Genomic DNA, 18,198 nt, shown 5'->3' on the forward strand with positions numbered 1-18,198 from the left:
TATTCGAAACATGAAAAGAGAGCACAAGAGAGACAAAACAATATACTTACAACACACAACGTATTTTGTATTTAGATATCGCAGAAAAACACGCGAATGTTACATTCATTGTTCAGCACATATACACCATACTCAGTTTGGGGAATATAGCAGCAGATAAATGGTTCGGTCGTTATAAACACACACACATTCACACACAAAATCTCTCTTTCTCTCTCAGTCGCGTGCACAAATACATTGAAAAATGCCGAGAAACACGCATAACATAGTGTCAAAAAGCACAGTCGCATCGAGGAAGCAAAAGCTGGCGATGCAGTACAGCACACATATAACTGTATACACTATATATAAGATATAAATACATATTAAAATGCTTCTGTTACACTCATCGGGGCACTAACAGTGGCAATGCCGTCAACATCGTGAATAGTAATAATTGTGTGAATATACCGAATTTTTTTTTTGGTGCAGAATGTATATCTCCCCCATATTTGATTATATAGATTGGCCATCACAAATGATTGGTATGCCAAAATACTAAACGATCTCATTTTTTTTTGTACAAAAAATATCTGATTTATTTTTAATCAATATTCGTAAATTGAAAAATTCATTGAAAGAGATGGCAAAATTGTGCGGCAGAGAGAGAGATAGCGAAATGCGTTGGAGAATGGATGAAAATTGTTAGTTAGCTGGAAGGCAGGTTCAACATGAGGGTGGTTGAATGAGCAAGCTCGCTTTTTTCATGGATAAAACACACAATGTACACTGAGAGGCACATACACCATAACATGAGCATTGAGGAGAAGAGCAAGAACAAAAGCAGCAGCAGCAGCAGAACCAACAAAAACACCAAACCAAAAACATAAAAAGGAACCAAACCAAGAATATATAAACCATCTGAAAACAAAACCCCTCGCACCAAAACCAGTTTACAAAATGAACACGACGAAGAATAACTTAAGTTTTGGACCGAAGCAACTAAAACGATATAAAAAGAGCAAAAGAGAGAGTGAAAGTTTGGAAAAATAATTTCTTGTGGACATTTTGTGAGTTTAAAGAAAGAGATACAAAAGCTTCAAGTAAAAAAAAGAAAATATCGCAAAATATTAGCTGTTGGATGGTAACGAACAAGTGATGCGATTCGAACGCATCGAAACAATCACAACTACTGAACGAAATACGGAAAATCAAAATCAAGCATGACCTAGACCTACTCGATATTATTTCGAAAAATCAGTAGATCGAGCGAGCTCCCGTTCCGTAGATTGCATCCCCTCCCCCGCACCCACTTTTCAAACATACACTTATATATATATATATAGAGAGAGATTTTATTTTGGTGGTGTGGATGGATTCAGTGTTTCACTTTCTCTCTTTCTTTAACACATTGGCTTATGTTTTTGTATGCAATTGGTATAATGATACGGTTTTCAATGCGAAGTGGATTGAAGTCACTCGCACTCTTGAATAAAATGTGTGAATAAATGTGTGGATGTTTCATTTACGCGATCGCAACCACTCTTGCAACTCGTAATCTTCACATACATAAGCCACATACAAGAACCGTAACCATTAAATGTCAACCAAAATCAAAACACATTGATTAAAAATTGAACGGGTAACGAATACAGATGAACACAACCGTCAAAACCGTTCACCTTTTTATTATTACACAAACGCATTCGTCGTAGATGCATTTTGTGTCGGGCCTCGGTCTAAATGACACCATCATACAAAATTACTCAAAAATTTTCATTCGGCGGTGTCATCCAGTGAGTTGAGGAAAACTAATGGAAAATCGGTGGTGAACAATTGTTTTTGATACACATCACAACGCAACGAAATCATACTGTCATCGCCAACAGTGATCAAATCAACATCAATTTCTTTTTTCACTTAACCAATTTTAATTGTCAAGAGTGTGATTTTGAAGTGTGTTATCAAATATGAGTGCATTGAGTACACTGTACACGAAGTGAATGACAATAAAAAGAAAAGTTTCAAAAAACTTTTGACGATTATATACTAAGAGTGGGGAGTGAATCGAGTGAAAAACAAAAATTGAAACGCGAAATGTTTGTGAGTTTTAAAACGGAAATGAATCGAGTACAAAATGATATTTTTCGGTTAATGTAATGATAAGTACAATCCATTACAGACTTTTAAGTTGAGCAATAAAAATTGTAGAGAAACATCATCATTTTCACTCTGTGTTTACTTGATTTAATGCTAACGTGAACGATGACATTCGAGTTTGAACGAACGCGTAAACAATCACTCATAGCTTGCTTTTGGATCGTAAACTAGTTTCCATACTAAAATTCCGAAGACACATTTAAAATAACACCGCTAACTTTTCAACCCCCGTCAAATTCATTCCCATAATAAATAAATGGCATTTAAAGCATAAATGTTTTGCCAGTTATATAAATACAATATATATATTAAAAATGGTTGTGATAAATGAAAAAAAAAATAATAATATTGTGAAACTTTAATGAGAAACGTTAATTAACTCTTTTTACTCTAATTTATTCAAGCGGAATAGTGTGTGCGTATGTTAGAAATAAAATACAATATAGAGATGAAAGAAAAAACTTTGCCTGTGAAACGAAGTGGAACTAAAATAATTGCATATTATTTACGATGATGAATATTGCATATTTTTTTAGGGTATTTGTCCAAGAGATTTCGAGTGAAAATATGATGGCTTGAAAGTTTGGAGTCAGTTTGAGAGTGTGGGACGTAAAAAGGACACACACACACCGACCTACAAAGTAGACAAAAATATTTTCGCAATGTTGTGCACAAAAGTAACGTGAAAACGGTGATGGAGTTATGATGACGACAGGAATGGGTTCAGTGACGTAATACAATACCGACAATGCATTTTTACATACATTACGGAAAATTTGTTGTCACGAACATAAAAAGCGACAGGGAAAAAAACGACAGAAACTGAATGCTATTTTTCGTTTGCAAAAACACGCATGGCGCACATTGTTTCTTCTTTTTATGTGTCAGAAAAACGAAATTGTATACATATTCAGCGTCTAAAAGCATTTGCCAAGATCGATTTTATTTGCTTTGGACGGAATATTGAAACTTTTACATGGGAAAAACGATCATTTTTGTAACAATTGAAAGCAATTTCGAACTTATTTAAATGTCGTATGTTGCGAATAAAGATGCGATTCAACTGAAAATGAAACCGTTTGATTTCCAATAAAGAAAGAAGAATAGAAAGAGAGAGATGCGGGTGAAGAGAAGACACATACAACTTCTTCCTGGTTTTAAGTACGCCATCGTTCATTGTAACGAGCAAAGTTATCAGTTAAAAAGTTAAAATCTATTGCGAATGGGTTTTTTTTCTCTCTCAATACATTTAGTCTTAAAAGCAACATGAATCGATTCGCTATCACGTGGCATCATGCAAATGATGGTTTTGAATTGATTGAAATGTATACATTCGAGGTTCAATTGGTCTATTCCATATAAAAAGTATATCGAAAATGTGACATCAAACGATGCAATTCATAACATGAATTGTGAAGCACATGACCTACAAAATGTGATTTCAATATGTGATGCACATGGCAAACTCGGTTGTACATAGAATTGCATGCAAGCCGCACTGGTTGCCAACCACCAATATATATACAAACCGTTGCGCGTATTCACTCCAGAAATGACCGCGTTCAATGTGTATGTGCTTGCGCCTTTGCAGTGTGCCGTATACCGTTGTGTGTGCGATGCACTCTCATCCTATTTTCACATAAACCGAATTCGGCAACACTCAACGCAAACATTGTGATATAGAATACGATTCTTTGAAACACATGATAGTTCCCATTCAAAATGTTGGAAGAAATCACAAACACACACACACACAACTATTTACACTGCAGCATAAATAAAATGCAGTGAGCGCACTCAAGACAAAATAGAATAATGAAATTTGCATTCAAATAAAAGTTTCGATTTTATATTTTCAATTTGGTTATGTATAGTAAATACTGGACTATATGTATGGATATAAAAGGGATAGAAATCAGCAAAACCAGCATATCAAAATAAATACAATTCGACACTAAATTATTTAACATTAAATTGCGGTAAAAATACGATTATTATCGATGACTATTAATAGTTTTGTACTGTGTTCTTATTCCACATTTTGACTTTCGGATATTAAGCGTGTTTTTTTAAAAACGTTCTCTGAATGTGATCAATATGTGTGCCAGAAATAACAAACATTTTCTTTTCAATGGTTGAGTTTATTGTTGAGCCACGTTTTTAATTGTATGTGCATATGAACTCTGTATATGCTATTAGCAGTTTAAATGGTGTTCAAATGGTGGGATGAATAAAGTGATTCCTCAATACAATTTGCATCACACGCTTTATTAATTGTAAACTTCTATACTTCCGGCGGTTTGACACAGTTCTTAAATTCTTCATCTCTCTTTTCAGCACTCATTCATTCATTGATGCAAAAGCGTGCATTCATTATCGCCATTTACTTCAATGCTCTTTCATTATTTCGATTTCCATGCAGAATGATGAAGACCGTGTATGGAACGACAGCTATTCGCAATTATACATAGTTGTCGATTGCATGGGTGTGTTGCATACACATAGTTTTCGCGATATTAGACAAGCAGAGCGGAAATTGTGATTTCAACTTTGTTTAAGAATAACAACTCCAACTTTTAAGTATACCAAAAACTTGAAAATGGCTCTGTTTACCGCATTTACCCGAATTTGTTTTTGGTACAGACGAAATAAAATTGATGCATATTTATCATTTCTCTTGCGTCTTTCGTTTCATGTGTCATGTTTTTCTTCTTCTTTTTTTGGATATTGGCATGAATGCGCATCGTTCATGGCATTTTGTGGTCTGGGCGGTAGATAAGATCAGACGTTCATTTTTCAAATCGAAAACGAATTTGAAAAACAGTGAATGATACATTCTCTGACTGGAATGGTGGTGTGCTGTATGGAATATGGATAAAATAATGTTGGCATTTAGCGAGAATATTTATTGCAATTCGAAAATTTTTCAATTAAATTGCATTTCTATGAATGCGGCGGTTGCAGCTGTTATTGCAGTAAAATCGTCTAAAGACGATTTTCAATTCGGGTGTTGAATTCCATTCTGATTCACAATTGCCATTAAATTGGAAATGCGTTCCCGTTTTACCATACAGAAAACAAAAAAACAAATATAGATAACACAGACACACACCATGCTCACAGAAGGAATAAAATGATGTCTAAATTTCGCCATTTACATATTTATCCGTTTGCCTGCGGGAAGAAGGGAAGAACAAAGAAGCGAGAAGAGAAAACCGGGACGGGAAGGCGATTCAGACTTTTCACTGTGGTGTTGCACATTAGTATTTTAAATGCACAACCAAACAATGAAAACGCTTTACATTATTTATTCTAAAGCATATTTTCATTGTTTGCTCAGAATTCCTATGCATGTTTTGTCCGATTTTTTTCTTCTTTTTTCATTCCTATTTGCAATCCCATACATATATAGTTTATCGCGCGCGCATGAATCAACATTGAAATGTACATGCGATTCTTTTCTAATGCACATTTTGAAGCGATTGCAATTGCTCTTTAGCGTGCTTTTTTTGGTTTTCTTTTATTTTAAAACTGGCTGACATGAATTTTCAATAAAAATCTGCAAACTTAACCGTTTATTCAACAATGATTTCGTGTTTTGTATTCTACAAAAGAGAAAAATACAAAAAAAAAGTAGATATTAGATGGCAAAAATGATCCTCAAACATAAGAATAAATAAAAAAGAGCACTCGTGGCTGATGTTATATTTCGCTCTTTGGTTCATTTCGAGCAGAGTCAAATGATAAAACGGAAAAGGTCACCGCAAAATCCGTGGATATGACATTGGTGCAACAAAAAGCAATGGCTTAAGTTTTCTTGCGCACATACTTTTTTTAAATGAAAATTTATTTGGAACCTGAATGCAAGCTACTTCACTTGATCTCATACTTTTTTAATAGGATTAAATTCGGATTTTTCTTCTTTGATCACATTAAAATCATCCATTTTCGTCTTAATGATATGAAACGACAAAATGCTTTTAGCATCGACATTATATTCATTCAGTTATTGTTATTTAAACACGAGTCAGTTGAATGTGATTGCACCACAAACTAAAAAATGCAAATCGATTTTATCCGAATCAGTCATATGCGGTTTGAAAATGAGGGTTGACTGAAGCTTAAAAACGGAATAAAATTGACCGAATAAACGAGCTAAAGCGAAATAAACGGATAAGAACGCGTTACAAAGAAAAACCATCATCCAAATTCGACCGAAGAAATAAGAGAACATTTCAGACATTGTTCACATCGAGACCGGAAAATAAATTGCATCCCGAAAATCTTTTCAATCCACTGAAAATAGAGTTTCATTCTTTTGTAAAAAACACGGAGTGTGAGATAGCATATAGATAGAGAAATTCAATGTAAAACCACAACAACTCTATCTAATTTGTTCAAAATCAATTTGAACTAAATTTTACCAACATTTTGATTTTGGCTTTTATCAAGCCACAAAAAGTTTTTTCCCCGTAACCTTTTTCCAATGTAAAATATATTTGGAGAATGGTTAGTTCTTTTGGTTGATGGCACAAATTGCATTTTGAATGAGTAAACCCAACATATTTTACACTCTAAGCATACAATTGAGACGGATTTATAAGCATTACATTCAAGTTTTGAATCATTATTCCAGACAGTGGCGGATCATGAGTTTCATGGGATCTACTTTGAATTATTTTACTGTTTAATGTGATCGAAATGGCATTGTATTTTCTGATTGCCAAACTCTTATAGTTCATTTTGAATCTAAACTAGAAAATTATCAGATTGCTAAAAAAAGCTTTTATCGACTGACCACACGCAAAGGAAACATTCCCATTTTTCGACTTTCGAAGCGAAAAATGTATAGGAAGCAGATATTTTTGGAATCGTATCACAAAAATTGTCATACACGATTTTGCAATTTTTACGATTTTTCGCTTCAAATTTACTTTAAATTTATCTTGAAGTTTTTAAACCGTAGGTGTGATTTGACAAAAGCTATCAAATCAAAAATGGGCTCGCCACTCTATTGGTGTTCAATTCCGATTTGCAGTTTGCATTAGTTTAAGGGGTGTGTGCATTAAGACTCTTAGCGAGTAAAGTAAGCAATTTGATTAACTGCTTACAACACAGACACGCGTTTTTTTCTGAATACCACCAAAAATGCGTCAAAAATTTCACATATATAATGACTTTACACAGTATAACTCTTGATATGAGGATTTCAAGCATATTCGCATGCCTAATTAGCATATGTGCTTATGCTTGTGTGGTCATTTATTATTCAGTGAACCGCGAGTGTTTCAACGCCTTTTATACATAGTAGGCTTTTTGAGTGCTCAAAAGGATGCCAAATCCCCAGAGCGAACACGTTTTAATTAGCCTTATTACATTTGGCTTAAGGCAGTGTTTTTGATTTTTAGCCAGTTGTGTGTAAATAATCAAATTATATTGTGCAGCGAAACCCCCCAAATACATTTTTAATGCTACATTTGAACTGAGCAAATATACTGACAAAATGAATGGTGAATGGTATGAGTGACATACACCAAAACATTTATCCGAATAGATCATCTTGAAGTATCAAGTTCATCGTTATTTTGTTTCACGTCATTTCAGCTGAACAACATTCAATCCATTTTGTGTTTGTTTTGGACATGTTTACATTTGTGGTTGAATAGATTCAGTCCAATATTTAGTTCAATGTGTGTCATAAATTATTCTATTCGCTGACCATAGCACGTGAATGGCATCACGTTCAAAAACATTCCATGTTTATGTAGGCTACCATATTTGTAAATTGGCCTAAATGTGCGAGAAATTAGTAAAATGCCATTACTGTGTGGCACATGCAAAATTGCGAAAATTTTACAATGTTGTTTGGACCGGAAAATGGACATAATGACGATGCACAATGTATGTTACTGTGACACTGACATTTGATCCAGACCAAAAATTTGTTTACTTAAACAACAACATTATGCATATATTTATATGTACCGAAAGTAAACCTGTTAATTAATTTAAATGGAATAATAAGATGTTTGCGAATCACAATTAAATACGTTGGAATAATATTTAAAGTTTAGTTTTTTAAACGAATTTTGAGCGTACGAAACCAGAATCTCATTCGAAAACTGAATGCCAAAAATTGTGCAAAAGGATTGGATTTCAAGTTTATTTATTTTTCATTTGTTTGTATTCTAACCAATTCGGGCAATGCACAACCGATAAACAAGTGGATGTTTCCATCTCACAACAGTTGAGAGTGAGAGTGAATAAATGAACTTCGTTGCCTCATCAAATTGAATGTACGCTGTAAAACGAAAATTGTATCTTTCATTCTTTTGGATCATTTGTATCGTTTTTTTGTTGTTTTCGTTGTTTTGTGTGCCGAAATATTTTCATTATTTATTCAGTGTTTGAAATATTAACGACGGTATTTGCTGTTTTGTTCTCTAGCGTCCGAAAATATTCTGTACATTTTTTTGCGCTTGTATCCATTGTCGCAAAAGCATACCATCCACACACTTGAATTGAACCTTACTTTCTATTCATCCCATTGTGTTGATACACCTTCGGTTCCATTCATTCCATTGTGTTGGTTAACTTTTTTTTTACGTTAACGGTCATTATCCTCATTAAGTTTTCATTTCGAAATATCTTAGACTGGTTGATATAAAACAAAAGATATTTCAACACATTTTTCGTATACTTTTTCTCATTCGCAACAACGAGTTCAGTGATCACGTTGCAAACATTACATTACGTCTATAATAGAATGACGCTTTATTTCACCGAGAAAGAAATAGACGTCTTCGGACAACCATTTCAATGTGGAAACGTTTGAAGTACAGTATTTAGGAGATAATTTTTTTTTTGCTGTTATCATGGTTGTTCTTGGCTACATTCAATTATTTTAATTTTATCAAAGAAATTAAAAATAAAGTCATTGTTTGCGCAGTGCATGACAACGTAGAAAAAATCATAGCAACCGAAAAAGAGTTAGAGAGTAAATAAAGCAAGGAAAATAAGAGAAAAGACGATTGGTTTGGCCATTTTTACCTTGGGTCACTTTTGTTTCAATAGAATGGACCAGGTCGACATCAATTATGCGCAGAATTGGTAATCGTACCCCAGAGAAATGGCGATACAACAATGTAAATAGCGAACGGTACAAGAACAACCATCGCAAATAAATTATAACAAAAGATAGGAGATATGCCGTCACAAGGGAATGTTACGCCAAAACATTCAAAATAAACACTTGTACACTTTTTTTGAGCCTATGTTTTGGCGTTTTATCACTGTTAAACATATCAGATAGAGATTCTGGTGAGTATGGCTTACACATTATCAATGTTGGAACCATGTTGGACAAACGTGTGTGTGTGTGCGCCTTTATGTGTGTTATCTCTCGTGTATGCTTTTTTTGGCGTTAGTTTATTCGAGTATCAGATTACGGTCGGCACAACGTGCACAAAATAAGATATTGAAACGCTTGTCAACAATAGCATATACATAATATAGTGATGTGTATGTGCTTGTGTGTGTGATGACCGCTACACAGTGTTGAGAAGACCTGATCTCACGCACTTAAGTAGCAATCAAATTTAATGCGGCATATTGTCACTTTCGAGTGTGCAACAAATCGGCTTGGTCAAGCTGAAGAATTTTGGCAACTGCAAAGCCTTAACGACACACACACACACCCATATATAAAAAATGACCTCACACAAAAAAGTGATATTTCCTTCTAAACTGAATGGATGAAAGCACAACCAGATAACAAATTCAGTTCTATGTTCAAAGGAAAAAAAAGAGCAAATTTCTCTGTGCGTTTCATTGTGCATGTATGGGTGTATTTCAGGTAGTAGAAAATTCCGTTAAAATGTTACAAACTCTTGTGGGTTGAAGTATGTGTCCAAATCTTTGGATTATAAAGGGATTGAGATGTATGAAAAAAAAGAAGATAACCTTTTTCTCATCATGTTGCTTTTATTTTTGACAAATGGATTGAATTGAAGTGAAAAGAATGAACACATTTTACCGTTGAATTGAAATACATTGGAAGAGAATAAAGATGAAGAGAAAAAACACAACGTGTTGGGCGGAAAATCATTTGCCAAGTAATAATTCAATCGAAATTCGCATAAAATGCCCGACTATTAACCGAAATAATGTTCTTTAAGGGATCATTCAAAAAAAGTGGGGTTAAGATAAACAATATTCGTGCTTTTAACAAGAGAAAATGAGGGACGGAGGATGAGAGAAAGATACAATGAAGATATATAGACCACATACATCACACATAAGAAGTGATAACATGTCTGATTTTCTCATGCCACAAATCGTACGAAGCTAAATAAAAAGGAATTTTATTCTGAATTGTTAATTTGATGAGAAAATGGCCGTAAGCCCATCCCACTTAAACGAGTACCACACGAGTAGAAAAAAAAATAATTCTAGAAATGTGCCTAACAAGAAAAATGGCTATCTTAAAAATTGTTGACGATAAGAAAAACCGAATGAAAATACAAAATGCTGATCCCTGTAGAAACAAAACGTCAATCTTTACGTTATACTGCCGATGAAATTTGCTTTCAACAACATGTTTTTTCTTCCTTCTTCTGTTCGGCTCACATAACACTTAAATTGTGATTCCACTTGACTACTATCTCACAAGGACATACGAAAATTGGAAGCAATCCAATGTAAATATAAATACAATTGTACGGCATCATCAACTCAATTCAACTCGGCACATTGTCCAAGTGCTTTTCGACACATTTTATTGAGTCTTAATACAAACGGAGGAAACGAACTTGCCAGAATGAACAATATGCGAGCATTTGAAAGAGAGAGAGAGAGAGAGAGAGAGAGAGAGAGAGGGAGAGAGAGAGAGAGTGAAAGGAAAAAGGGTAGAAAAATAATATGCATTTCGCACAAATGTGAAATTGTGTCATCTACAATGCATAGCGAAATGGTGCTACATAACGGAAGCACTTTCTATTTTCAAACAAATATAATACATGAAAATGAATTCATTGTAAAGCCATCGCTTCGGCGGAAAAAAACGCAGAAAGAGAGAGAAAATCAAGAGTTACAAAAGTATGTAAAACGATATGTTTTGTTTACATTGGCTCAGAATCACGTCTTGCAATCTTTCACTTGTTCTTTTTCATCATCTGTGCCTTTTTTCATTCGACTTTTCACACTTATCTTTGGTTTATGCTTATCGTTCTACGTTGTTTTTCCGTTCGCTATCTTTTTATACCCCACATACACAAATGTGCGCCTTCCTCAATGAATGTGTGTCCTGTGTACAATGTGCGCTGCAATTGCCCACATACAACTTTATGGGATTTTAAGTGTTTTTGTTGTGTGAAAGTGTGTGTATGTGTGAGTATTTCTAAGTGAATTTGTGAATGTTGTGCTTTGGCTTTGCATTCATTGTCCCTTTGACCATTGCCATATTCTTTTGTTCATTCATCCGCTTTTTATCATTCTGTATGATGTTGCATCCATTTGCAAAATGGAAAATGAGCAAAATTCAATAGAAACGGATGCACCCAAACAATGATCCAATTTTCATCAGTGATGATTTGCATGTCACAATGAATCGTTGGAAAAGAACCGTGTGTCTGAAATGACACCACTAATTCACTTTATATTCGTAACAATATGCCACACGAACAACAACACCGTGCAACATTCTCTTATTCTCTAGCATCGCGCTGACACAGAATACCGCATATCGATGCACTTTTTCCTTACAGCTATACGTGCACATATACAGCTAAAACGAAAAAGTCCATGGAAACGAAGCATCTGCTTGCTGCAAGTGGCAATCATGCCAAAGCTTTTTTCTAATCGTTTCCACACTCCGATAAAATGTCAATGACAACAGTTTCATTGTTTGAAATGAGAGAGAGAGAGAAAGTGATGGCGGGCGAGAGATTTGTAAGCAACACTTGAGCGCCGCTTTTAATTATTTACCAAATATCCCGACCTAACGATATTGCTTACCTTTTCATTTTGTATCCTCACATCTTCCACGACCGAGGGCATGCTAACATTAAACATGGTATTTTATTCAATTGTTTTCAACAATGTTGACTGAGTGTTAGGTTTTATCAACTAAAATGCATTCAGGCCATTTTGAACTATTTCCACCGTGTTTTTTTCAACATTCGTTCATCTTCGCCGTTTATTGTTCAAAATAATACTTTTTCATCAACAAACAAATAGTATAGAGAAAAAAGCGAAGAGAATTTTTACAACTTTTTAACTGTTTTTTCTCTTTTAAGGTAAACATATATCTATGTATTGAAAATATGTATGTCATTTTTCTAGTGAAAATATTTTAAGAGGAGATTATGTATTCGGGCAAGAGTATTAATAGAATCTTTTGGTTCCCCCCTATAAAAAATCGGAGAACGTGACCTCTGAGCAGTTCTGACGAGATTTTTTTGATTGAAGTTTTGAGAACGAAAAATCTTTCGATTTGCTAGGGTTTTTTGACCAAAATTCTTTCTCCCCCGACTTTTGCCGGGCCACTCTCTGGATTTTTCCCGGAATCTCGGATTTTTATCACTACCCCCTCTTCTTTGGATTCGTCACTGTCTCCCTCTAAAATCTTTGACGTCAAAACCTATGCTCCGTGATGCAATCATAACAAAAACGAGAACATGTTCAATCAGACAGACGTACAGTGAATGAAATGGACACATATTCACCATTATCTTCTGGTGATTCTTCTGCTGGAAAATACAAAAGAACCATTGGAATGTGGTTTGCACATAAACATTTAAGCATGTTTCATGTTGTATGAATGCATAAAGTGCGATACAATCATATATATTCAAATTGATATCGCGCTTAAGAAACCCCCCACACACACACACACTAATCCACAATGTTGAAGTTTCCAAAGCTGCTTGGTTAGACTCATAAGATGCGTTTTATGCTGAAGGCTAGCCATCATAAATCGTCTAACTTTTTTTATTATGATTTTCCAATAAAGCAACAGCCCAACAAAAAGGTGTTTAACAAAGATCAGCCTCTTCAAATACTAAAATTGAAATAATAAAAAAAATCTATTGAAATCCATTGCAAGTGCTTCAGACGGTATTTTTCCAACGCAAGATTCCGGCCGACGAAAAAAATTGTATAAAATATTGAATTTTTCACATCAAAAGTTGCACAAAATTCGAATCACATTTTATGTAAACGTCGGCGGCGACGAAAAACGAACGAGCTTAAAGATTCTGGCGCTACGTTCGAAATGCGATAAATGCCTTATTGAAAATGATTTTCTATTTTTATGACGCGTTTGGGAATTTCCACAAAAGATATATTCATTTTTTTTCTCGCCTCAAAATACCGTCTATTTTCACGCTTTTGCGTCATTTCACGTTGATGCCGGTGGTTGCTTTTTTTTAATCCGTGTTTCGATTGGCATTGATTCGTTGATATTAGCATTTGCGTTGGTTTCGCTTTGGCGCTTTTGTTTCCGATTTCGGTCGCAATAGATAGGTCGCAATAGTCATACGCAGATGTGTTTTTTTCTCGCTTTTTTTTCATTTATGTGATCATCATGGTGTGATATTAGTCATCGATGTTGAGTTAAGCATCGGAAAAAGAAATTGAATAGAATCAAAGTGCAAACGAGCTCCCTTAGTTGTCAGGACATAATTCAATCGTTTATAGTAAGCAACAACATTATACAATTTGTTGTTTTTGCGCATCGTTGAACAAATACGTTTCCCTTTCTGTTTGACACAGTGTTTGAGGCATCTTTTCAATTCGATTTGAATGTGTCGCAAGGACAAAGAGTCTTTTTTTTTTTATTTATGCGTAAAGGTATGAAAAAAATATTGTTTCACAGTTTTGTCAATATTGTACTATCTTCCGGGTATTTGGTTCCTTTTTTTTCTTCATTTTTTTGTCATACAGAGTTTTGTGCGGTGATCCAATCCGGAAAATCCGTGCACAAAAAAAATATATAAATAAAATGAGAAGAAATGTGAAGTTTCGAACATTAAATCGGCAAACGGGGTAAAAAAAATGCGCATCAACATGTTCAGCGGAACCAAAAACAAATGGGTTATTCGCTTGAGCAACTGACATCGCACTGTCAGATTCTTGAAACATGACAAGACATTTATGTGTGTAATAATCATTTACGCTTACAATGCGCATTACATCAAGTATGTATATGTTGAAAATCGTTTTTTATTTCGTACCATTGATGCGGTGGTAACAACACTGGCTCTCTTTCTGATGCTGGTGATTTGTTGTGTGTTGCGTTTGCCGGTAGCTGTGCTTTTTTGGTTTCTATGATGTCTAAGCAGAAATGTATAAAACCATGAGCCACATCGTTGTTACGCTTGCATTCATTTCAGCATGTAATACGAATTATGCGTGGCAAGCAACGAAAATTTATAGCGTTGAAAATATGTTGTGAAATCAGGCTCATAGTTTGTTATCCACTCGTCTCATCATCGTTTGGCATTCATTTTTTCTTCACTCAAAGTGACATCGATCCTTTAATAAAATGACAGTATTGCATCGACAAATGAATATAAATCCGGACCAATTAATTTCTTAATATAGTCGTGAAAAATCTCTTTGCAATTAATAATAGCATTGCTTAAGTATAGTACACAATAGCATGTAATAGCATGTAAAAGAAATAAAATCTCTTCATAAAAAGCATAATAATTGAAATTTCTTACAACAACATAAAATCATATGTGCTTTGTAAAAAAATACATATAGTTTATGATGTACTTACGTAATAACACATTACTTCTATTTTTATTATTGAGTTATTGTTAGAGTCTTTAACAAGATTTCCGCGAGATCACATTCGATACACTAATCCAAAGCTGTCTTAAAACATCCAAACCGATATCTTACTATTTGTGTGTCTCTTTATACTCTTCTCTCTCCCAATACCGCCTCAATCTCTCTGTCGCTCGCAATCTCAATCTCTTCCTCAATCTTACTTTCTTTCTTTTCTATGTCTCTCAATCATCCCCAATATATTTCCGACACCACTATGTGTGTGAATAGAATTGTTCATAAAAGCCAAGCGATTAGTCGTTGACTGATGTATCGTTCGTATTTTAATTTTTCAAACATGCATTTTCAATCGACATTCGTTAAGTATATTCTGTTCAATGTTTGTCAGCTTGTTGCGTTCCCCATGCTCGTTTACTAGATACATGTGCCGAACTTATGTTAAGGAGCGAAACAAAGATTTGCAAACGAAAAGAAAAACATCTGTGCTGTGATTTGTATTTACAAGATTTGTATAAATACTCAACTCGACGACTTAAGAATGTGAATTTAATATCGAAAAACATAAGAAGAACATTTACCAATCCGTGAAACGAAGATTGTAACATAATGAAGCCGCCACATACACGCTTTTTTTCCTCATCTATCTTTTGAAATAATGGAAAAACTTTACCCAGCATCGTTTTTCCTTATCCCGGTCTCTTGTTCTTGTGATACTGAGCAGCCAGTATTACTTACATCACACACTAAACGAACTTTTTCACTACATGTAGAGTACACCTGATGCGTATAAATCGCTCATATCGAATCGTTGTACACGTGCACTCGCAAACATTCAACAGCAATAGTTGGTTAGTTTAGTTATAATAAAGTTTGAAGTTTGCCATTCTCAAATTCGTGCCGTTTCTATTCAGATTATTTAATAATATAAAATATATACATGCATAGATTGAAATGTATAGAGAAAATTTCTCTAATGCTTATGATTGAGTCACTCTCTCTCTCTCTCTCTCTCTCTCTCTCTCTCTGTCACACACAAGTTTGTTGAAAGTTCATTATTTGGTAAATACTTTCATTCTATTTTGTTCATATACCCTGTAACATTTTCACTTATCCAAAAACATTTCTTTCTCGGAAAATAGATTTTCAGCGACCGTTTTCATCTGCATAGTGAACTATTTAATATTTTGCGCACAGGTTTTTTTCCACAAGAGTGCAATTTTTTCTCCATTTATTTGTATAGCGACTTTGTACTCTTGACCTTGTGATATAAGTTGGCAATTGTAAAATTGAATAAGTTAATAAAATGGTTGATGTGGTGCTCGAATTTAGTTAGAAGAAAAGTTGGAATCAAATAGAGGTGCACCATTGCAAGAACGGAATCTTTTGTACATACCTTCCATTTCGATGAAATTGAATGTAAAATGTGTCTAGTATGATGGGTTGTTGATTGAAAAGACTAATGATGGTTAAAGCTGACAATGGCAGCCTGACATGCCATCGGCAACGTATTTTATTTCATTCGTTGTGTCATTGCAAATGAAAAATAGTAAAATTGTTGTCGGTTTTTTTATTATTTATCTCAATTTCAACAACGCGAACCTTTTTCATGATGCTTTTTCTCTTAAAGCAGTTAATAATCTAAAGACAAGCTATGATTGCAGAGGTTTGCAGAGGATACACTTTAGCAAAAAGTTTTATAGACAAGAATGTACAACACTTATATTAATCTATATTAAACTGAAAACATAAATAAAATGTGAAAATGAACGGCGACGATAAAAACAGCAAAAAAAAATGTTGAGCAATAATTAAGAATTTAAGTTGGCGAGTGTGGTTGTTGTTTTTTTATTTATTTTTATTTAATTTCTTCGGTTCAAATGGCTTGGAACGGGTGGATATTTCAATTCCACCAAAAGTATGAGTTGTAAATTTCGTGTAAGTTATAGTGCACTAATGTCTGGTGATGAGACGTCGTCAACTACGTCGGTGAAACCGTCACGTAATGTAAATTTTCCATCAAACACACTCGAAGAAGTGATTTCGTTGGGTAAAAATTCCAACGAAATGATCAACAGCAATACAATAGCCGGTGCCACATTCAATGCACCATCGAATTATGGTAACGGCGGCTCAAGACGTGGTTCACGATCGTTCTTTCAACGACCACGTTCCCTTTCAATTTGGAGCGATATCAGTCGTAGCAGTATGAGACTTGACGAACGGTATGTATATCATTCTATATGGCCTCATTAGATCATTTTCATGTTGTTTATTTTGAATTCGAAACGGAAAATACCTTATTATGCTTGGATTGTTGGCATTTTAAGTGGATTAAATATGATATTAACAAAGGTTATTAACAACAATTCCATCGAACGAGAGCCAAAAATACATAGATTAAATTTCGCAATTTGATATTTCGATAAATATTGAAATACTTTTGGAGGTTGCGATGTTTGGTTCCAAATAGCATAAGCACAATTGTGATGCTGGAGTTAAACCGATTGGAAAATGATGCGTTGCTGATATTGGAATTTCACCAATAAATAGACCGATTCAGCCAGAATGTTGAAGCATATGCTATAAATGAAAGATGAACTCCTATGGAACATAGATATTTAGCCAAAAACAACGATGGCATGGAACACAGTATCTTTAACCTTTCGACCTTTGCCATAATCATATTGTATTCAACATATTTAATTGTTTCTCATTCATCACATTTTCTACTCTCACCCGCCCATTTTCATCATTTCTCTTTCTCTCTTTTTCTCTCTCTACTCTCTCCCTTGCTCTTTATTTTTGTCTTTCTGCTATTATTTATGCGATATTTTATCATTATTTTCTGTTTGGCGCGTATCATTGTGCCCACAATGTGTTCATTGTACCATGTCAAAAACATATATATTATCGCTTCGCGATATCATAAATTTTCCATCCACAAATAAAGTGAATTATATACATTAAATGTACCCCCAAAGTTCAGGATACTTTTGTGTCGAGCATTTGAAACGATTAGTGCGACTTAGGAGGACGGAGATAAAGTATATTAATTATTTAATCGTGTAGTTTTTTTTAATGTCATGTTGATGCGACAATTGGGAGTAGAAAACAAATGGGTTTTAAAAGTTTGTTAATTCTCTAAATGTTGAATTTTGGATTACTGCCAAAAACTGTTTTTGCCATGTTATATCTGAAATCGATTGAAATTATTTCCTCCTAAAAAGGTGACATTTTATAAAGCGGAATTGATGTACAGTATGT

The 18,198-nt window shown here is 34.3% G+C and overlaps 1 protein-coding gene across 2 annotated transcripts in view; it reads left to right on the forward strand.

The window, feature by feature from the left end:
• The first annotated feature begins 2,596 nt into the window (after nucleotides 1–2,596).
• LOC116339415 (potassium channel subfamily T member 2) overlaps nucleotides 2,597–18,198 on the forward strand; it is a 174,927-nt gene continuing 159,325 nt past the window's right edge. For both annotated transcript variants that reach the window (XM_031765276.1, XM_031765284.1), the window contains exons 1-2: nucleotides 2,597–2,870; nucleotides 16,565–17,156. In XM_031765276.1, the coding sequence (XP_031621136.1) occupies nucleotides 16,852–17,156 (305 nt within the window). In that variant the 5' untranslated portion in view covers nucleotides 2,597–2,870; nucleotides 16,565–16,851. The remainder of the gene's footprint in view (nucleotides 2,871–16,564; nucleotides 17,157–18,198) is intronic.

Source organism: Contarinia nasturtii, unplaced genomic scaffold, assembly GCF_009176525.2.
Source record: "Contarinia nasturtii isolate CC-2019 unplaced genomic scaffold, AAFC_CNas_1.1 Cnas_scaffold_129, whole genome shotgun sequence".
Classification (NCBI taxonomy): Eukaryota; Metazoa; Arthropoda; class Insecta; order Diptera; family Cecidomyiidae; genus Contarinia; species Contarinia nasturtii.